Raw genomic sequence first — 24,203 nt, forward strand, 5'->3', positions numbered from 1 at the left:
TGCAGTATGTGCACTGAGACAATAGCACCCAGAAATCAGTGGCTGTGGTTGGTTATTGTGTCAATAAATCCAACTGAACATTGTCATTTGTCATGAGTTACTCTTGTTGTTTTCTGAATTTCATCTGTTTAGCGTGCATAAAGTGTGAACTGACGTGTAGGACACCGATACAGACAAGTTTTTAACATATAATTTCTGCCTGAGCTGCTGCAGATTGTATGATTGTAGTCAAAGGAAGTAAGCCTTGTCCTCCTCTTCCAAATTTTACATGTTTGAGTATTTAAATATAACAACCAAATATAGCATTCTTCTTCTTCATTATTGTTTTCTAATATATCTTAAAGCAAACACATTGTCTCCCACTACACAGATTTGGTTACAATTAAATGATAAATTAAAATTATTCAAAGTTATTCTACAATTAATGCATTGGATGAATTAAGATGAGTACTGATGCGCTATGCACTCTTAAAACTTTTATACATCAATAAAAATGCATTCATAACAGTCGAATTGATATGAATTTTGTAGCGCAGGTTGCATAAGCCACACGACAACACACCCAACCTAAATGGACACACAATGCCACTGATATATATATATATACATATATATTAACTCAACATATAGAATAAACTTATATATTAAAAAAAAAATTAGTGACCCTTCTACTCTCTCTCTCACGCACACATTCATAACCTTAAAATATGGGATCTTCTGGCATTAAATACAAGATATCTGCAGAGGCAGAAGTTAACATGTTTTAATTAGAGATTCAGGTAGACATAACAGAAGACATGGCAAATCTACATGCTCTACCACTGGAATTTACAATTTATGCAACTCAAACATTTCCATTTTTGTGATAAGATTAAAACCAAAATTTATCAACCTCCATTCCTAAGAAAAGAAATGGAAGCAATCTATGGGGGAAAAAAAAAAGAAAAAAATGTATTAGTTTATTAAGCCACCAATGTGCTTTTAGAGAAAACTAAGTTGTATGTAAAAGTAACTAACTAAAAAAGTAATGTAAAGATTTTGGGAAGGATATACAAGACTGCAGAATACATCAAACTGTTCTGTAGGTAAGTAAGAAAGCTTTAGAAATGGAGATAGTGGCAGCTGTGTTGATAAGTGTACCATGAAAGAAATAAACAGACATAAAGGATATATAAAAACTGAAAACATGGATATTTCAAATATCTGGAGTTCATTAATTTGAAAATCAAAAAATTATTAAATATCTTAATAGATGACAGCAGACTAGGAAGTGAGTCCCACCAAGCATACAGAAATGTTCTGAGAAAATGCAAAACTAATAATAATGGTAAGTATCTGCTGGATTGTAGCTTAGTACATGGAATATTTAACACTAACACCATATTCCAACAAAGATATGCACAAGTTCACATGGAGAAAAAAACATGAGAAATAAGAAAAGCCTCACTATGTTGTTGTTGACAGTGATATATTCATGTCAGTTCAGGATAGAAGAGTGTGCAGATGATTTGAAATTAGAAGTGACCATCACTTAATTTTAAGGCTAAAACTGAACATCACATTGTAAAGAACAGTATGTAAGAAAGTTTTTAAATTAATTAAAGTTGAGCAGCTGTTAGAGGTAAATGATAGACTCAACTATACAAACATTATTAAAGAAAGAATGAAACAGTTCGTGCTACATTTGTGAAAAAAATACAGCATAAAGCATAAGGTTTAACTGAAAAAACTGATGTTAGCACACAGCTGCCACTAGATATTGAGAAGAAACCTAACAACAAATGAGTAAAGAAACTGAGGAAGTCATGATTATAATTATCATCATTGACATAATGCATATTTATAAGATTTGGTTAACTACATTAAATTACAGACATTCTGAGTTGCTAAAGGAAACAAATTAAACTACTGTGCAACTATGTTTAATGTCTTTTTCTGTTACTTTTGTGTAGTAGAGCAGTGATACCTTTCTCCTTCGATGGCTATCAGCTATACAGGCTAAATATAGATATTAATAAACATCAGTGAAACACTTTTCTGAATATGAGCATATCTTCGTTTTCTACAAGAATTAATATAGTATGCATATGTATTCATGGCTTGTCTTTTTATCTTTCACCTAACTACAACACAACTATTTAATACAAAAATTAAATTAATACACATTTCTCTAATGAATTTTAAGCTTTCAGCATGAAGGAAAAACAAAAACTTTTGACTAAAAAGTTCAGATAATTTTCTCTGAACTTGAAGATATTAGCTGATTATAAAGAAACGAAATTTATAACGTCGAACCCTCTATGGAAATGTATTATATGAAGCATTTCCAAAATGCTTCATATAACACATTTCCAGAGGGGTTCCAAATAAAACTGAATAAATAAAAATAAATAAATAATATTTTATTATAAATAAAAATAATAATTATTAAAAATAACATTTATTATATTATTTAGCATAAATAAAATGTATTTGTTCTAAATAAAGCTTTTAGCCCACAGATAAATTATTTGTACTAAAACTGACCTTATGTACAATTTTTGTTGAATCTGTTTTAAGCTTTTTCCTGTTTCCACCAATGCTCCCATCACATGTGACTTCCTCCTCAATTTGCAGATCTTCAATGTTAGGAAAATAAGTTTTCAAACTCGATTAATTATAAATCAGACTATATACAATTATTTATTTGCTTCAAAATATCTGAAACACTAGTTAACAAAAAATAAATATATTTAATAAAATAATACCTAAGGTGAGCAGATTTGCATTAAAAAAAATATTCATTATACAAATGAATGATTTTAGTTTCAATAAATCTGTGAAGTGAAAGATAAGTTCTCATGAAACAAAATTATTCTTTAGTGTGTTAACACTGAAGTCCGTGTGGTTAGCCTAGTAGCTATGCGCATTGCAACCATATGCCTGGGAAAGGAGTGCCCCGGGTTCGATTTCCATCGCCGACGTGAGGAGCTTAAGGATCTTTCTCAGACATAGCCAAGTTAGCCGGTCTTGGGTGTGGACAGCAGGGTTTTTCTCCCCAGTTTATCTGGGGGTTTTCTTCTTTTTTGCAAGCAGGCAAACAGCCCTGTGAACATGCACATCTACAGATATAGGACACACCTGGATGGGTATGGCTTAGAAGGGCTAAGGATAGCTCTGTAACAGACCACTAGGCTTAATACATGAAGAGAAGAAGTGTTAACATTATTACACTGATTTCCTATTGGGGAACATTTTTTTCACACAACCCAAAATATTTGTGATATTGTAATTCATCATTATCATAATTAGCTAAGAAGGGAGGAGGAGAAAAAAAAATAATCAGCTAATGCCTTTTATTCCCTTATAGGGAGCAGGCGAGATCAATTCAATCTACCAAGGAGTATAGAGGAAAGTATCCTGTACTATGATAAATGCTGAAAGTTTTTTCACTTGGTTATACTATAAATTAAAGTTGAGCAGATAGAGTTGATACCAAGAAATTATATTCTTAGTTTCATCCCTTTATTCAAGTGTAAGCAAACAAAGTCTGTGCATGAAGTAACGTCATGTGAAATCATTAGCCTCTATATACAAGTAGCCCAGTCGTGAAGTTACTTCCCACACAAACTTTGTTTGCTTACACTTGGATAAAGGATGAGACCAAGTATATAATTTGATGATGATCAGCCCATTTTCCACCCCTACAGGATGAAGGTCTCTCCCATTGCAGGAGGGTTAGGTCTACTTCTCCCATGGTGATCCAGTCCATCTTGGGAGAGTGTGTATATATATATATATATATATATATATATATATTCATAAAATTTATTTAACTGACTAGAACCCGAGGAAGTATAACAAAAACCTTTAATAAATCATGACTAGTTTCATCGGTGCTCCGACTTCTTCAGGTGAGAAAAAAACAACAACATACACAACAGACTTATAAAAATAACAAGGTAAAAAACATGGACTTTCCAGCTTAATAAAAAGAAGTAGAATAGTAACAGTCATATTTGAATAGGTGACCGCATGCATGAGATGAATGTGTGCGACAGCTAATTTTAGAGCGCCAGTACTGGATTCAATTCATGCCAACGGTAGCACACAGTCACCTATTCAAATATGACTGTTACTATTCTACTTCTTTTTATTAAGATGGAAAGTCCATGTTTTTTACCTTGTTATTTTTATAAGTCTTATGTTTTTTTTGTTTTTTTTTTTTTATTACATAGCACCAGATTGCTTTGCATTGAGTTTAATGCTTGACCTGTTTTTTACTATTGTGTTTAAAGTGGGCACAGAGAATCCAAGATTTTACTAAATGCATGCACACGTGTTCCAGCATGCCAATCTACATGTCGCAAAATTGCCATCTTTTCTTCTACCGAAATACATTTTCTGTCTTTTTTTTCCATGCTACTCACATGGATAATCCACCACCGCAACTTGAAAGCAACTTTCACACGCTAAATTACATAGCAGAAATTGTGCAATATCAATTCATACTGTGATTAAAAAATCATGTTATCGCTCATAACTATATTACTGCCGCAAGCGTGCAGGTCACCGTGCTGGCCTTTTTTTTTTTTATTACATAGCACCAGATTGCTTTGCATTGAGTTTAATGCTTGACCTGTTTTTTACTATTGTGTTTAAAGTGGGCACAGAGAATCCAAGATTTTACTAAATGCATGCACACGTGTTCCAGCATGCCAATCTACATGTCGCAAAATTGCCATCTTTTCTTCTACCGAAATACATTTTCTGTCTTTTTTTTCCATGCTACTCACATGGATAATCCACCACCGCAACTTGAAAGCAACTTTCACACGCTAAATTACATAGCAGAAATTGTGCAATATCAATTCATACTGTGATTAAAAAATCATGTTATCGCTCATAACTATATTACTGCCGCAAGCGTGCAGGTCACCGTGCTGGCGGAAACAAAACTACAACCGAAAGCAACGCCACCTGGGAACAGAAATGCGCAGATTTCAGCAGAAATCAATTCGAAAATCAGTATTGCCACCCGAGAAAAAAACGCAAATCACGGGAAATAACGTCCACATCAAGTTGTTAATGGTGGGAAAATGATATATCGTAAGAATAGGCCTTAAGACGGGACCAACGGAAAATGATGTAAATGGCAGGAAAATGTAAAAAACGGGGTTTTACTATATATATATTAAAAAAAAAATGTTAGAGATGTGGAGAAAAAAACAAGAACAAGTGCATAAACTTGGATTGGCCCTTCATACCACCCATGAAAACTATCAAGTCAACTGGCAAATCACCAAAATACCATACACAGAATTGAATACTTATGCATGCAAATTTAAAGAGGCTAGTCAGATGACAGGAAGTCTGACTCGGTGTAATAAAAACCCTGGTATGATATTAAATCAGTCTGTTGCCTGTCAAGACTCTAACATTATCAGATCTTATATTTCTATCTTCCAAGGCACTTTTTACCATATCAATCCACCTATATCTTGGTCTTCCTCTGATCTTTTTCCTGCCAATCTGGCAGAGAACATTTGTTTTGCTAATCTTTCCTCTCCCATTCTGTTTAAGTGATCATATCACCTAAGATTAGCTCTGCTAATGCATTCCTGAATGCTGACAAAAATTAGGATATTAGGAAAGAATTTTGCAAATTCTTTCCCAATATCCTCATTTTTAATATGATATTGCGAAGTGTTTTACTTCTGATCCAGCTCTCTGGTCCATAAGTTCAAAACAGTTCAAACACTGTCTTGTATACAGCTAATTTAGTGTTTTGAACAATTTCTCTCTTATTCGATATAAATTTATTCAATTGACTTCCTACCATACTAGCTTTATTGATTCTGTTGTCTATTTCCATATTTAATTTACCATCTTCACTAAAAATTGTCTAAATAGCTGAAATATTTCATCATCACATCACATCACATCATATGATATATGATATTTAGATTCTTTCCAAATCACTGGAATCCCAAGTCATCAACTGCCTTCCCCTGAATCCAGCAAGTCAAATCAGGATACAAGACAAACAGAAATAATGAATAACTAACTCCTCTATTTCACATCCAAAGTAATGATGTTATTTCACACTTATCACTTGTAAATGAACTAAAAGCTGTCTTAGCTTGCTTATCTGTATTTTTTTTTTTTTACATGTAACAATTGATCTGAGACAGATTCAGGTTATTATGTTCAACCAGTCCACCTTATTCGCAGTGAGTTAAAATGGCTTTAACAGTACAATTAAACAACAGTAAGTAACATTTCGTTTATTATTATTGACTGAGATGAAATAGTTCAAAAAAATTATAAAACAGGTACTCATCCCGTTAATAAATAAATAAAAATTCACCACATAAAGAATTTTTCTGGATTGCAGATTTGGATTTAGCACAGGAAAACGTCGCTTAAAGTGATTAATTAAACCATCAATTAATCACGCTAAGCGAAATTATGTTAAGCAAATACAATAAACAATAGGAATGATTATAATTCATACATCAATTAGTGTAATTTTTGAAAAAAAAATTACAGTATAAGCTATATTAGAGGATAAAACCATCAAAATTACTAAAAATCAATTGCTTAAATTTTTACTTGACATCTAAAGATTTCATTGAGCTACTTTTTTTCCAAAAAAAATTAAGTAAAGATGTTTGAATCGTGCTCGACTTTTTCATCTTGTCATGCAATTTTACGATAGCTGGCAATAGCTTTATCAAGAATTCAGCGGACTCTGAAGCTTCATTTCATATCAGGATCAGCATCAAACAAAATTTCATTAGCATACTCAATGGGATTGAAAACTAGCTCAAGTTCTTTTGCAGTTAGCCTCTTAGTTGTAACATTCTCTTATTGTTCACACTGTTTATCTTCTTCTTCATATGCACGCTGTTCGTCTAGTTGAAGGAGGTCATTCTCGCTTAACTGTTCTGAATGGGAATTGAGAAACTTTCTCACACCTTCATTATCCAGTTCATTAAATTGAAGTTCTTTTCCAATTGTGCTTATTTCTTCAATAATGTTAGATCTTGGATTTTGTGCACGATAAACTAACATAGGCTTGAGTTTAAAGTCACCTTCTGCATTGCTTCCTAATAAAAGCGTAAGACGATCTTTAGATACTTTGTATCCTGGTTGAGATGCTTCAGCTTTAGCTAGGAAAGTTTTTATTGGTATATGCTTCCAAAAGAGACCAGTTTCGTTTATGTTGAATATTTACCAATCATCATAATCACCCTCCTGAATAATGCTTTGCAATTGAATACATTTTTAGTGCATCTAAATAGCCAACATCCTAAATTCCACTTTACAATGGAACTAGAAGCCAATGACTGCCTGCCCTTCCCAGACACACTGATCACACGTCTTCCAGAAGGTTCCTTATCATTTTCGGTTTATAGAAAACCCACACATACAGGGAGATATTTACACAAACAATCACACCATCACCCTTCTCAACAATATGGTATCTTAAAAACACTAACCCATAGAACTAGAGCAATCAATTCCAACGACATTGCTCTCACTGCTGAACTTTCTCACCCGCACCAAACTTTCCTAACCAATGGCTATAATCCCTATAAGATAGATAAAATACTAAATGCTCCACAAATCTCCCACACACCACAGAAGACTACAACAAAACTATCACCATCCCATACATGAAAGGCACATCTGAAAAGATATCTAGGGTGCTTAACAAACACCAGCTGTGCACTGTATTTAAACCTTATGTGAAATTGGCAACTCTTATCCATTCACCTAAGAACAGATTCACTCCTTTATCACATCCAGGAGTCTATGAAGTGCCCTGTTCTTGCCATCAAGCCTACTATGGACATCTGCCTCAGTGAACACAAAAAACATATCCGGCACTTTCGTTATGGCAAGTCGGGTCTGGCAGACCATGCTTTGGATACCCCAGCACACAGGATCAATTGGTAAAAAACAAAAGTACTGCACAGAAGCTTCTACAAATCAGAGAGATTGTTCCTGGAATCAACAAAAGCCTTAAAACATACTCCAAACCTTAACAAGTATGGCTGTATAAATCTACCAAAGATCAGGGAGACAGTCATCCTAAGAAAAATTAATATTTATTTATTTTAATTTCATTTTTTTCAAACTTTGGACTACTTTTTTTTTCAAAAGTTTCAAAGAAAGACTACTATTTGGACTACTGTTTTTTTTTTTAATTTTTTTTTTATAACTTAGATGGTGCCATATTAGGACTTTAGTCTTGTGTTGCACGCTGCAATTACTTATACTAGCCCCACTGTTACACCGAATTGTGGTTGTCTCGCATTTGTAACAAACTTTGTTTGTGTGCTCTGAAGATGCTGGATATAATACCAGTGAAATATTAGCTTTTAAGTTAATAAATAGTTATTTTCTTATCAATCTGTGTTCGCATCAATACCGTTTAAAACCAATTCAACATGTGTGACGAAATCATAAGCCTATCCACGCGTTTAAAATTTTAAAACAGTCAAACCATCCTAAACTTGCAGTAAAGCTTTCACATTCCTCTTGAAATTTGGTCTCTTTTAACGAGGCAAAAATATTGAGAGCTTTTGCCTGAATATTCCCTGTGCAAGAGGTATTATTTTTTGGTTATAATTCTCAATCCATAGTGATAGAAGACACTCCATCTCAATCATCAAATAGCTTCTATTTGGGGTGCTCTGCATGCTTCAAGAAGCAGTAGCAACTCTTCCTTGTTCTTTGCTCTTATTTAATATAATCTGAACTGTTGACTCGCTGTATCCCAGGTCTCACACAATCATTGTATTACTAGCGCTACTTTCATGTCTCTTAATGACTTCCAGCTTTTCTGATTGCTGCAGATTGGCGACAAAAAATTTCGTGGAATGTAAAATTTCGCATAATTTAAAAAAATTGCTTTAACTGATTAATCACTCACTTAAAGAGGGAAATAGTATAATTTTACTCAATCGTGCTAACTGATTATTGTGCATATTGAATTCGCGTTAAGCAAGGTTTTCCTGTATCTCAATATACGTTAGATCGGAAATTAATTTCCACTGCACAAAAAACTGGATATAAATTTATTTCACATACTGGATATAAATTTATTTCACATTGGAAAAATTTTTGCTAGCAACTATGACATGAATCCTTATTGAGAAATTTGTATTTTTTTGAAGGAGTCACTTTTCAGTTGTGGTTCAAAAATTTCATATCCATGCTTCATACCTATGGAATTTGAACACACTTTCTGAACAGAATTATGCAATAATTCTGTTAGAAAATGTGGTTTAGATGTTTGCTGCATTTGCAATTTCATCATATATTTTCAACCTGATTTTCCAGATAGCTGTTGACAATAACCACCAATGGAATCTTGGAACATCTTTAATGCTTGTCTGACCTTCAAGGTAGCAAGATGCCAACCACAACACTAAGTGGGGCAGTGCATCAGAGCTCCATAATCATCACATACAGCATTATGAATTTCAGTTTTTTTTTTTCCAAGTAAACTTTCCATTTTGATGTATGATTGCTGGTCATTGTGTGATATCTGACCTTAATAAGATGTCTCATTTAGCAGAAATAGAGTGGTAACAGAAAAACTAGCACATTATATTTTTGATCAGTCTTACATCTGACATGAAGGGGTAAACTATTAGAATGCTTCCAGCTTTGTGTAATAACTTGTCAGGAAACTGAACAGGCATGCATGATACAAAGAACTTTTGAAATGAAACTTGTATACTTTAAGTCAGATACAAGGATTATTATTCTTCTTTTTTTTTTTTTTTTAAAAAGTACACATTAATAATACTTACCAGTTGACCATACTTTCAGCATTCGATCATATGATCCAGTAACTGCCTATAAAATATGTAAATTTCTAAATTAAACAAATTTTACATGTACATTCTAGATAAAGATAAACCAATTCTGAACTAATATTTACTAATTATCAGAAACAAATGACAAACTGTTTTATTAATATTTTATTATTTTAAGTTGAGTAAACATGGCAATATTCACATGAATTAAAACAACCATGAAAACATTCTTCTGCAAACAGCCACCTGAAATGTGGCATTTCTGCTCTGATATACCATGCCAGCCAGAGAGTTTCCAACATAGGATATACTCTTTATTTTTCTGGCTAAAAATCTCTCAGTCACACTCTCTCAGATTCATTCATTGTTTCTATTGCTTTCTTAACATCACCAACCATTCATAACTTTTCAATTTCCTTAAAACAGTGATTTCCTCCAATGTAATTTTTCTAACAGTCAAGTAAATCTAACTCTAAATCTAATAAGATAAAAAAAAAAGTAGTGATGCTTAAGGATCAAAGATGGATAACTGGGAGGAGACCTCCATGTAGCATTTTAAGGAATGCAGAGAACTGACCAAGGCTTCTGACCTAGTATCCAATTTCACATTCTTGTGGGGCACCCCATTAGTAAATATCCAAATGGATAGTGAATGAACAAGGGTAGGCTATTTGGGATTTAGCCAACCAAATTGTATTCCTATTGGCTTAAACCATAATGCAAAATGATGGCACAAATGATACAATTTCATGCCAGATGGGGAATCACCTGGTTAAAAAGGCCCTATTGTTTTCATCAGGGAATCAGCAAAAAAATTCAGCTACTGGAATAAATCCAAACTGGACATAGTAAAGTTTAAGATTGGCATCATCAATGGAAAAGAAAATGTTGAAAAGGAAAAGTTGATCATTCTTGGAGATCTAAACAGAAGAATAGGAAATGAATACCAGATATATAGTAATGTTCTGGGAAAATTTGGAGAAAAGATAAAAGTTAATAATAATGGTAATACCTGATGGATTTCTGTTCAGGATATGGACTAGTTATTACTAACATCATGTGTCAACATAAAAATGTGTGCAAATTCACATGGAGAGAGGATGCAAGAAATAAGAAAAGTCTCATTGGTAATGTTACTGTTAGCAATGTTTTCCCACTGGTTCAGGACACAAGAGTATACAGAGGATTCAAAATTGGAAGTGATCACCAAGTAGTGTTTAGTCAGATAACACTGTATTTCATATTGAAAAAGAAGAGTGTGTAAAAAAAAAGTTTTAAAGCAAATTAAAGATAAGTAGCTTTCAGAGGTGAAATATACAAACATTATTCAAGAAAAAATAAAACACCTTGAAAACAAGAACCAAACCTTGGAGATTCCCTGGCAAATCCCGAAGAAATCATTGATTTAGCCAGCGAAGAATATGGTGAGGTTATTTTCAAGGATAGAAAAATCAAAATTCCATGGTGGACTCAGGAAGTTAAGGAGGCAGTCAAGGAAAAGAAGAAAGCGTATCAAAAGTTGGTGATAATTAAGTCAGCATGATCTTAGAAAAATAAAAAAAAAAAAAGCAAAGGATTGTGTAAAACTAGTGAAACAAAAGTCAGAGGAAGACTAAAAAAACATATAAAACAAATATCAGGAAGGTTGCAAAATATTCTGAAGGCCATTAAAAAAGCTTAGAAATGGGAAAGAGTACTGTAAAAGGATTCAGAGATGATAAAGGTGACATGAAATCTAGAGATAGATATTCTAGATGTCTGGAATAATTACTTTAAAAGATTGCTAAATGAAACAAGCAGTGACAGCATGGTGGTAGAAAACACTTAACAGAAATGCAAATCAATACTTAAAACAAAAAAAAAAGTATCAAAAACCTGAAATGTGTAAAAACAGCTGGAGTAGATAGTATTCGACCAGAAATGCTCAAATATGGAAATATAAAAGTTTTGCAGTGGTTACACTGCATAATTCAGAAGGCCTGGACAGAGATCACATTCCAGACAATTGGAGTAAAACTGTCATAGTACCCATCTATTTATTTCTATAGTTCTCCATTCAGGAGAACCTATAGAAATAAAACATTTCAGCTATATAGGAACAATTTTTAGTGAAGATGGTAAATTAAATGTGGAAATAGACAGCAGAATTGACAAAGCTGGTATGGAAAGAAGCCAATGAATAAGTTTATATGGAATGAGAGAAATTAGTCAAAATACTAAATTGGTAGTATACAAGATAGTGTTCAAACCAATTTTAATTTATGGTACTGAGGGGAGTTAACAAATAGCATTAATCGCTGTAACATATTAAAAATAAGGATATTAGGCAGGAAAAGACCAAGATCTAGGTGGATTGTTATATTAAAAGTGCCTTAGAAGAGAGAAATATAAGATCTGATAATACTCAAGTTTGGAAGTTTTTTTTTTTTTTTTTTTTTACATAGTCTTAAGAAAAAAAAAAAAGACAGGATGTTATAATCTTCAAAAACTCTAAAGCCTACCTTCTGGTGGACTTGATTCACATCTACACACTGCAGACTTCTCTGATGACCACGACATAATGCAACACATTCAACTTCATTTGTAGTTTGGTCCCACTGCCAAATTCTTGCAGTGCAATCATGAGCAGTACTAACAAATGTACTAACAGGGTTACCTATGATTAAAACAACAGAACCAAGGATATCTTTTAGCACTAGAAGCACTTAGAACATATTAATTAGTTTTCAGTTCATGTTAAAAAAAAAATGATAAAATAAAATAAATAAAAAACAATTTACATTTAGTCCTTAAAGCCACTTATTCCACATTACCACAGATGAAAATTTACATTATTTTTACCTGATGTTAAAAAGTAAATCATGGGGATTTCAGGAATTCCATAAATTGCTGAGTGTATAAAGATGTCCAAATGATACAGTTCATAAATGATATGAGCATAAACCGCATTTATATCTGCTAGCAATTTTACTAATAACAGAGCAAATTATCAGTAGATAATAGGTTAGAAATAAGTTCAACAAGCAATTAGTTTATGGCTTTTTGTAGAAATATCCCAGCATAAGCAGATTTGAAGTGTCACCCTTCCATCTTAAGGGGGGGGGGTGACACTTCAAATATCACATTGCTGATATATATTTTAAAAGAAAAATTTATGTTAGTTATAATGCCACTTTTAAATAAAAGGTAATTTTTATCTAATTTTTTTTTTCTTTTTAATGTGAATGCCATCCACGAAAGATGACTGCAAACTTATTACACATATTTTAATACCATATGGTGGGTGGACTAAGGATTACATAATCCCATTCTCCTGTTTAAAAAAAACAAACTAACATGCTACTTTTTCAAGCTGCTTCAGGCATCTAATAAAAAAAAAGGTGATCTCAAACAACTATGTCAATGGGATTTGAACTTCATGGCCTGCTGTAAGAGAGCAGAAACCTGCCAACTTGATCAATCACACAAATTAACCTTGCCTTGTATGATCTTCATGAGTTATTTTAATTATATTACAACACCAAACAAACCAAATTATAAAACAACACAAAAATAAACATCTTCAGAGCAAACAACAAAAGCAAAAGAAGCAATCCATGAAAAATGTTCATGTCACATGTTAGAAAATACAGAGAAAAGGCCATGAATAAAAGTAGCTAAACAAAAGTCAAGGATAGATACTTGAAATAATATAAAAGAAATCATGCAGGTAGAAAAATGTTTTGAAAGCAAATAAGAAAGCTTAGAAATGATGTAAACACAACACAAAAATAAATTCGTAAAGCTGATAATTAAAACAAAGAAAATGATATTCAGAATGTTTTGAGTAATTACTTAAAAATTATTTAATGAGTAACAAACAATAGTAAAGTGGTAGAAAATATCTTGGAGGAATGCAATTAGAATTACTATCAATATTTGAAGTAATACTGAAATGTGAAAAGGCAGCTGGAGTAGATGATATTTGATTAGAAATGTGTAAACATAGTGGTATAAAATTTTTTTAGTATGTACACTGCATAATGCAGAAGGTCGAATTACAGATGAATAGAATGAGTTTTCACAGTACTAATCCATAAAAAGTGAAATAAAACTGAAACAATAATTACAGAGGAATTTCCTCATTGAGTATTCCAGAGAAGAGATTTATGAAAACATACTTGAGAACAGACTAAGAAAAACTGCTAAAGAGAAATGTCAAGAAGAACAAGATGAGTAGGCCAAATAATTTTAGGACCAAATTGTCACTTAAAGAGCAGAGAACTCATGGAAATATATATGAATCATCTGTATTTAAGTTTTGTAGATCTGGAAAAGACAGATGCTTCATACAATGGAAACATTTTTCCTGCTTGGTTTATCTTTCTTAACTAATGAACAATTCCTGGACTGCAATTATCCTTTCAACTTTTTTTTTTTTGACTAAATTCTAATGAAACTCCATATACTAAAAAAATTGTTATATGCATCATCCATTTTTGTTCTTTTTTCTTGTGCACATGCTCAGAAAAATAAGTGAGCACACTTCTTGAGTCCTGTTTGTTCACTGCCAGTAATGGCTTTATGGCAGCATTTGAAATAGCAATGTAGTTATTTTTCATAACATGAAAAATAACTATATTTGATTATAGCAAGAAAAAATCAGAAATTATGGGATTTTTTCATTCCACAAAGTTAATGTACTATTTTCATAACTTAAGTGCAGTGATAAATTTGACGGTTCTCATAATGGCATAGTAGTAAGTTTCTAAAATAACATTTATCTGGATAAAAGTAGTAATAAAATTTCAAAACTATTCAGATGAAGAAATGTAAGTGCTAATTTCTTAAATTTCATTTCGAACTAAACAAGACTTCAGTGACCAAAGAAAAACAAAATTACATCTCAAAACTGTTCAAATACAAAAATGAAATTCAGAATGATTTGAGATGGAATCTCCAGTTGTTTGCCAATGATGTAAAACTTGGGAGAGAGCCATAGCTGATGATGTAGAGGCCTGCACGATTATCTAATTAAACTAGTAGTTCGGGCCATGGATAATGGTTCCAAATTCAATGTCTCAAAGCATAAAGTTAAATATATAAGCTGCACTGCACAGATGGAACTGCAATGCAAGAAATGGAGGCTAGAAGTTTAGGGATAATGGTGGACAGAAGGTTGAAGTTTGCAAATGTGGACAAAATATCTGAAAGAACCACTTGGTTGTAAACAGGCACAATTACTAGCAGAGATTAGGAAGTTATGATCCCTTTGTATAAAGCTTTAATATGACTACATCTGGACCAACGTGTACAGATTTTGTCTGGGTTTCTTAGAAAATGTGAAATGGCAGAGGGGATTCAGAACTGACCAAAAAATACTTTCTGTTAAGAAGACCAAAGTTTTGTGGGATATCCAAGTGTCTAGATTTGACATTAAAGTTTAGATAATAGGTAGAAAAGAGATATGATAAAAAAAATATAAGTTACTAAAGAGTTTTATAGATAACAAGATGTCATCCACAAAAGTTGTGTGATAAGCAGAGGTTTAATGACTTGATTTTTTGCTTTGAGAATAATAAACAAATGAAGAGAAGATTGTGAGTGTTTTGCTGGTGAGCTGGTGAACAACTCTAATGAAATATATGATTGTGCAAGTAATAGTTGGTGGGCCTCCCATTATGAGTCAAAGGCAGTAATGTTTGTACTATGTCACAAACATCCTACTTGCGACATAAAAGTAGGGAAAAAAACATGCATTTAAATCAAAATCTTATAAAATTATAGCATGTTATAGCATTAATTAGCAAGAGAGTATCTTGTATCAACAATAGGTCAGAATGGCAAGTCCTGTTTATGCATCACAGGGACCTCATATATTCATGGAACCAGGTGTCTAAATTCGACATTTGCTTCCTCAGACCAGTTCAGCTTTAAGTTGTTGGTCTTATTACGTTACTGGTGTTAATGCCATCTAGAAGTGAATGCATTTTTCTATTTATTCTATTGAGTTGCTTTTGTCAGCTTTTGATACTAAGATATTTTTATCTTTTTTTAATGTTTTTTAAAGCCCTTCGTTCACTATTAGTAGGTGGTTTTGTTTGTAAAAGTAAGGAGGCTGTTTGCATTTGAAAAAAATCTGCAGCATCTCTTGGAATTCTTTGAAGGCTTCTTTCTACGCTTGACATAATATCTAATTTTGGAATCCTAATGGGTAAAATTGCAAAGTTAAAACCTCAGGAAAATCTCACATAGTAGGATTCCAACATCAGATATTATAGCAAGTTCTTTGCACAAAGTTCCCAATTCTTTGCTATCAAAATAACTAGCAAACCTAAGTCCTTACTCTGGCAAAACATCTTCTTATGCAAAGAATACACTTAAGCATCAAAGCCATCACAATAGTTTCTACTGATATACTTGCAAGCCTGAACATATAAGGATTTTGTTCAAGAATGTACTAAGAACAGAAACCATATAACTATTACAAGACCTCTTCCCAACAGACACAGTGGATCACTTTCAACAGTGCATCAGTAGCATTTTTTAAATTCCGAGATGAACATTTTGAACAGAAAGAAGGAATACCAGAGGGCTATTCCCCACCTCTCTTGCTAGCAAAGCTATTCATGGAGTGGTTTAGGGAAAAAAAAAAAGCCTTTCAGTATCAGGGAACACAACCTAAAATTTAGCGACGATATGTTGACAATATTTTCATCATCTGGCCTGGTTCTATTACAATTAGAATGAGAAGATTTCATTACCTACCTCAACAACCTGCACCCTTGAATTAAATTCATTGTTGAATTAGAAACAAACAGGTCTCTACTGTTTTTGGATACATATATCTGAAAACACACTCAATTTCTCAGTCTATAGGATGCCAACAAGCACTGAACATTACCTACACACCACACTCCAACACTATCTGGCATAAAAAATAGGCATCACCCATTCCTTAAGTGATAGGGCTTACAGAATTTCTACTAACACAGAAAAAAAAAAAAAAAAAAAAAAAAAAAAAAAAAAACAAGAATTACAACTTGAGTTCAATCCTACAGAAAATGGTTGCAATAGAATATTAATAAAAAAAAATCCTACATCAAGCTCCAAAACAATCAGATGAAGAGGAAAATCAGGACTAGAGGAGTAGTGATTCTCCTATATATACAATCAGTCACAAACAAAATAGCAAGGTTACTTCATCAACAAAATATAAGGGTCACCTTTTACCCAAATCAAGATCTCTAATCACCTGAACCATAACCTCCTAAAGTTCCACATCCACCACTTAAAAATCCAGGTGTCTACAAGATCAGTTGTAGTTGTGGTTTACATTGAATAGGGCAAAGAGGCAAGTTTGGAGAGGTACGCTGATCAGAACTTTTCAAGGTCGTTGAGAACAAAAGAAGACAAAAATCAGGACTGGCAGCACATACAACTGAAACAAAACATCAAGAATTATGGCAAACAAGCAAAAATGCCTCCATACAGATTACATTTTTTCTTAAGAGCATTCAAAGAATCAGATGAAATATCCCCCACAGTGCAACAAAAAACAAGGGACAATTGTACATTAAGTTTGGTCATCACTAATTCATCACGACATGCTCGTATTTATCAGTAATATAGAGCAGTCCATGAATGAGCAAACATCATAGCAAATGAATGCTTTTCTTTCTTTTTTCCAGAGATCAATCCATTGTTATTTATGTTCAAATATTTTTACTATGGTTGTTATCTGTTATTACCTGTTTTCTAGTGTTTCTTTAGTTTATTCATGTAATTATCCTGATGACATGAAACAAAAGAATTTCAAGAAACTAGTATATAAATCAATAAAAATAGTTCTCATTCTGTGACACTTTATTTTGTGGAATAATACAGCAAATCATATTCCTAGCATGTCTTCTCACTAAGCCTATGCAACAGTAGTATATTTGTTCCATGGATGATCTCAAACTGAGATCATCCATGGAAGAGAAAGAAGAAACTTCTGCTAGCTGAAAGGCTTCCAGATTATACCTTAAGAAATTGCATCAGAGGGAAAGCTGTTCCAAAGGACAACAACAAAATGTGTGTGTGTGTGGGGGGGGGTTGTTCTGTATGTTTGCACTTGAAATTTGAAGTGGGGGTTAAGAAGCAACAATGTGCATTTTAAACATCCTTTCCTCTACAGATGCATAACTATAATTTATTTTGACAAATCATTGAGACTACTACTGTGTTGTAGTAACAACTTGAAAATGAAAACTAATCACTACGTTTTGATATTCATATCAAGGTACTCGCCTGAAGTAGAAGTACACCTATGTCGCCAGCCTGGGTGACTGAGTGGTTAGCATATCTGCTCTCTCCAACCAAAAGGTTGCAGGTTCAAATCCCACTGTGGGCATAGATGTTTGTAATCGTTTTAGAAGTGTGAGATTAATTACACAGGGTAAAATCACAGCCCCAAATGCTGGAGGACTGAATCAGCTTTAAAAAGTTCCATATTTGGTCTCTAGAGCAGGATTTTTGGACTAAGAAAAAACAAAAATATTCAAAAACATTTTTTAAAAGTTAATTAAAAAAAATAGACAAAACATCCTTAGCTCATCCCACGGTACTAATGTGCTATAGGTTTTCAACCTTTTGTGGGTGGGAATCACATAAAAAAAATGTCTGGAATACAAAGAGATACCAACTACATTGCTCTGAGCAGAAATGTTTCCCAGCCACCTAAAAATGGCAGAATTTTAAGTATGATGAACTCTACCTTTTGTATATACACATACATATAATTTTTTTTTTCCTCCAGAGATCAAGATAGGATCACTGATTACCAAACTATTCATGCTATGATATATTATGGTCACTTATAATCCACCTTGGATCTCTTTCTGTATACTCCAGATAATCACCTTGATATGATGATCAAAACACTAATGAACAGTGACCATGGAGTGTTTTAGATACATCATGAAGTCAAAACTAGTACTTATGCAAGAAGTAACTGAACACAGGTATAAATGATTGTAGCGAACTGCTGCGAGATGCATCACTTCTGTAATGGATACTTCTCTCCTGTACAGCTGTGTACAAATCCCATATTTATCCAACCTTAGAATACTGTTCTTTATTACACTAAAAACCTCCTCAAATATTCTTCATGCTATCCAGATGAAAATAAGGCTAACTGATGAACTTCTTTCAAACACTTGCTCCAACTACTATCTCATAGATTGTCCATCTTTTCTGTAGTATTTCTATGGGTGCTGTTGCAAAGAACTGCAATCCATCATTACACTGCTACCCACTGCACATCAATATCAATATCAAATTCCTGATTTGTATTCACAAGGAATGTACATTAACTATTTTAATTTCTATATATTCTCCATTCAGGATGTTGTTATTGTCAATGTACGTGCCTATTTTCATAGTATCTTTTTTTTTACTGCTGATTTTTGACCCAAATTTATTTCAGTTCTTCAATTTAATTACAGAATCCTGCAAACTTCACTGGCTTTATTTTGGATTATAACTTGACCTGTATAAATTAAAGAGCTGAGATTAATGTATCCAATTTTGATATAAACAGAAGAAAGATTTGGTATGTGGTTGGCTAATACAGAAAAAATCATAACAAATCACAGTAATAAAAGACAGTGAGTTTTTGAAAAGTTACTCCTTAATCTTGTACATGCTAAGACTTGTTTCATTTGCTATAGATTCTTTGATGTTGTCTTTGTTTTCACTTTAGTTTAAATTATACAGTCTTAAAATACTGAAAAAGAGTGCAGTTTTGGCCATGCATAATAAAAAGTGCAATATTTAGAACTTTTACAATTTATGTGAAGATTAAAAATTTTCAAAATGTAAAATATGCCAACTTCAAATATTTCAAGGTGTACAGAAAAAATTCATATAGATCTATGATCAATCACATAAATGCACGCATAGCAGTGGTACACTCAGGATTTAATCTTGGAGGGGGCCGAGTACTCAAGATTTAATCGGGGGGAGGGGCTGAGTTGAGTAGACGATTTGAGAATGCACACTACGCATTGCATACGACCTATTACTGAGCATCTGCAGTGTTCGCCAATACATGATACCCGTGATCTCTGGCAGGCTCTGACAAACAAAATATCGCCCGAGCACTACTTCGTTAGCCTTGCGTTCATAACAGCCGTGATTTTCCGATGGCCAGAGGGTATTCCCAGCTTATGTGACCGCTAATTCATAAGTAGTATAGAAATAGAAGATACGACACAACATAAATAAAAAAAAAAAAAAGAAAAAAAAAAGACTTTTAATTAGGAAAAGATTTTTTGAAATTTTTTTAGTCTTCCCCCTTTTTGAGGGGGGAAGCCCCCCCCCCATGGAATGCAGATGGTAAATGCACAAAATCTTTACATTTCACCACACCTAAAATGATTGCACTGGATAACGTGCAATACTCATCGCACTCAGTTCTTCAAGATGAAGGATTTACAATATTAATAAGTAAGCTCCACAATATAAATTGCCTTATTTGTGCCTATAGCCCCACAGAATGCTCTACTAACGTAGCAGTGAAGGAATTTTTTGAGGCTTAAGAGGAAGCAACTGACACAACAAAAAAAGGAAAAGTTGGTCCTTGTTGAGGATTTAAATAGCAGAGTAGGAAATGATTGTTAGACATACAGAATATTTTGGGAAAATTTGGAGAAAAGAGAAAAATTAATAATAATGACAAATATCTGTTGGATTTCTACTCAGGACATGAACTGGTTATTACTAACACAATGTTCCAACAAAAAATGTGCACAAATTCATATGGAGAGAACAGGCAAGGAATAAGAAATGTCTCATTGACTATGCTATTGTTGATAGGGATGTTTTCTCCTTGGTGCAGGACACCAGAGTGTACTGAGAATTTGAAATTGGAAGTAACCACCATTTGGTCTTGAGCAGGATAAAATTGAATTTCATATTGAAAAGCAGAACATGTAAGAAAGTTTTAAAGCGAATAAAAGTTGAACAGCTCTCAGATGTGAACTATAGACTAAAATACACAAACGTTATTCAAGAAAAAATGAATGAGTTTGAGAACTGGAACCAAACTTTGGAGATTCAGTGGCAAATCCTGAAGAAAACATTGATTTAGCCAGAGAGGCATGTGGTGAGGTTGTCTGCAAGGATAGAAAAATCAGAACTCCATGGTTGACAGAGAAAGTGAAGGAAAAGAAGAAAGCATATCAAAAGTTCCTGGCAAATAAGTCTGCTTCTGCTCTTAGAGAATACAGAGACAAATGTAAAAAAGCTAAACACTGTAAAACTAGCTAAACAAAAGCCATGGAAAGACTTTGGTAAGAACATAGAAAATAAATATCAAGAAAGTGGCAACATATTCTGGAGTTTGTTGAAAAAGCTGACTAATTGAGGAAAGAGTGCTATAAAAGGAATTAGAGATGATAAAGGTGACATGAAAACTGGAGCAAAAGATATCTTTGAAGTATGGAGAATTACTTTGAAAAGTTGCTAAATGAAAGAAGCAGTGATAGCACTGTGGTAAAAAAACACTCAACAGGCATGCAATCAGAAATACAGATGGCTTTTTCTTCTCCATACTTGAAGAAGAAAAAACCATCAAAAGCCTGAAATGTGGAAAGGCAGCAGGAGTAGATGATATTCGACAAGAAATACTCAAGTATGGAGGTATAAAAGTCTTACAGTGGCTACACTGCATAGTTCAGATGGCCTGGACAGAGGAACAAATTCCAGATGATTGGAGTAGAGCTCTCATAGTACCCATATACAAAAAGGAAAGGAAATAAAACTAAATGTGAGAATTACAGGCATATTTCCCTACTAAGTGTTCCTGGTAAGATTTATGCAAGTACACTTGAGAAACAGTTGAGAAGAATTGTGGAAGGGAAGCCTGATGAAGAACAAGATGGATTCAGGCTAAACAGTGGCTATCACGATCAGATTTCCAACTTGAGGACAAATAGTTGAAAAATCGTGGGAATATAACAAAGATCTGTTGAAGTTTTGTAGACCTGCAAAAGGCATATGACAAGGTGCCAAGAGAAAAGTTATTCAATTGAGCATTATATCAAGTCAGTCCAGTTGTAAGTCAGAAGTTAGAATTGAAGAAAGTACAGGAAGATGGTTTGATATTAAATCTGGTGTCAGACAAGGATGTACATTATGAAGGAAAGTGGTATTAAACCTGTTATCAAAATTGGAGATGTTAATCTCAGCTCTACTTTATGCAGATGATGTTATACTTGTAAATAAATCCAGTACAAGTTCTGCAAGATTCCCTGACTAAACTGAATAACTGTTGTAATAAATTTGGTATAAAAGTCAGCAATAACAAGACAAAGACAATGAAAATAGGCAGAAACATTGAAAATATCAACTGCATCGTGAATGGAGAACCTATAGAAAAGTAAAACATTTCAGCACAATTTTTAGTGAAGATGGTAAATTAAATATGGAAATAGACAACAGAATCAACAAAGCTGGTATATGTTAGGAAATCAACTGAATAAATTTATAGGAATAAGAGAGAAATTAGTCAAAACACTAATTTAGCTGAGTACTTCAAACCAATTTTAACTTATGGATCTGAGAGCTGGGTTAGAAATAAAACACTTCACCAAAGACTAGAGACCACAGATATGAGAGTCCTAAGAAAAGATCAGGGGTGTAAACAGATGGCAAAATCAAATTAAAAAGGAGGATATTAGGAAAGAACATGACATTGCTAACATCCAGGAATGTGTTAGCAGAGCTAATCTCAGGTGGTAAGGTCACTTAAACAGAATAGAAGAGGAAAGATTAGCAAAAGAAGTGTTCTCTGCCAGGTTGGCAGGAAAAACACCCAGAGGAAGATCACGATATCTTCTAGTGCCTTAGAAGATAGAAATATAAGATCTGATAATTTTATACAGCGAAGGTTTTTCAGAAGCCTGAAATATTTATGAAGAAACCAGAAGTAGACTTTAGAAAAAAATTGCTTTTCCTAGGTCACAAATTTATCATGACTTCATTTTGATTATTAAATCCATAATTATTCTGCATATAATAATTCTAAATCAGGTTTTGTTAATATTTTGATTCTGTTACATTTTTTTTTTTTTTTTTTTTTTTTATGTTGGGCCAATACACGAGAGGTTGGTTGATCAACCTATAGTACATTAGTACCATATATGGGTTTCTGTTTTGTATATGGGAAAATGTTCCTTGTCAAATTAAATGGCAGTTTTTATTAAATTTAAGGAACATAAAATTTTAGTTTTGAATTTTAATGTGGTTACATTCTTAGGTGAAGTATTATCATGCACTTTTTTAAATCTTTTTATAATCTGTTATAAAATCAATTTTTAATGCGGTTTTGTTCAAAAATTTTTGTTGCAAAATTTATTCAAAAGGTTTAATGTTTAATTCACTATGCTACAGCCAAATAGCAAACTATTGCTAACTGTTTATTCAGCCAAATCATGCTTTGGGGGTAGTACCTATAATTATTAGCTCTACTCTTTTTCTCAAAATTTTCCCAAAACAGCATCTGGTTGTGTTTCTTTAAAAGCATATGCAGCATGTAGCCAATATCAATCCGTTCAGTTCCAATTATACATCCGGCAAACACCAGCTTCTCTTATTTCACTCTTCTCAGTACTATTCTATAGAACAATCTTCCTTACATAGTGTTCCCTAAAAATTGGCATCAACACACTCTTCCCAATCCATGATGTCTACAGATGGCACTAATGTGCAATCAATCTCTCATCTCAGACTGATATAAAAGAACATATTAATAATAAAAATTTATACCAGGTCATTTCTTGGACAGGGGAAAGCCATTCATCTCAATATGAGACTAGCTAAGTCACTTTTATTTGCAAGGGAGAGGAAGAAGCTAATTAATGATAAAACGTAATTTTTATTATGCATAAGATATATAGAGGTTACACCAGGCTATGAAAAATGTATTACCAACAGTTTTTTCCCCCAATAGTATAATTTCCTTTCATGTCATTAATATATACAGTTACAACTATTTTAGTTGTAACCCAATATAAATCCAACTTCATTTTCTCCTTCTGTCAAATATACCGATTGTTAGCTTACACATTTCAAAAGCTTTTCCTCCCATGGTGTCAACACAAGTCCCTTGACAATGTTAAATATTTTTCAACACTTGAGCCTTCCAATATATATGTTCTAAACACTATACTAATTAATATTCTTTTTATTTTGTCTTTTTCATTTGGTTAAGTGTTACATTTTGTATGCCTTTACTCATTGACTATCTTTTTCTCAATATCCAGATTTTTCATTTTACTCTATTTGATCAACAAAGATTGGTATAACTCATGTGGCTGCTATGATTATCATATAACAGTGTTTTCCAAACTGTGCAGCATGGGA

The 24,203-nt window shown here is 33.1% G+C and overlaps 1 protein-coding gene across 4 annotated transcripts in view; it reads right to left on the reverse strand.

Moving 5' to 3' along the window:
• Positions 1-24,203, reverse strand: part of LOC150094547 (ribosome biogenesis protein WDR12 homolog) — a 98,679-nt gene that overhangs the window by 31,483 nt on the left and 42,993 nt on the right. For all 4 annotated transcript variants that reach the window (XR_016550247.1, XR_016550246.1, XR_016550248.1 and 1 more), the window contains exons 6-8: positions 12,317-12,471; positions 9,810-9,855; positions 2,527-2,618 (exon numbers count right to left, since the gene is read on the reverse strand). Coding sequence is in view for 1 of the 4 variants with exons in the window: in XM_090412156.1 (XP_090268282.1) it covers positions 2,527-2,618; positions 9,810-9,855; positions 12,317-12,471 (293 nt within the window). In the remaining 3 variants the exon portion in view is untranslated. The remainder of the gene's footprint in view (positions 1-2,526; positions 2,619-9,809; positions 9,856-12,316; positions 12,472-24,203) is intronic.

Source organism: Typopeltis vanoorti, chromosome 22 (genome assembly GCF_054136105.1).
Source record: "Typopeltis vanoorti isolate ZY-2024b chromosome 22, IOZ_Tvanoo_1.0, whole genome shotgun sequence".
Lineage (NCBI taxonomy): Eukaryota > Metazoa > Arthropoda > Arachnida > Uropygi > Thelyphonidae > Typopeltis > Typopeltis vanoorti.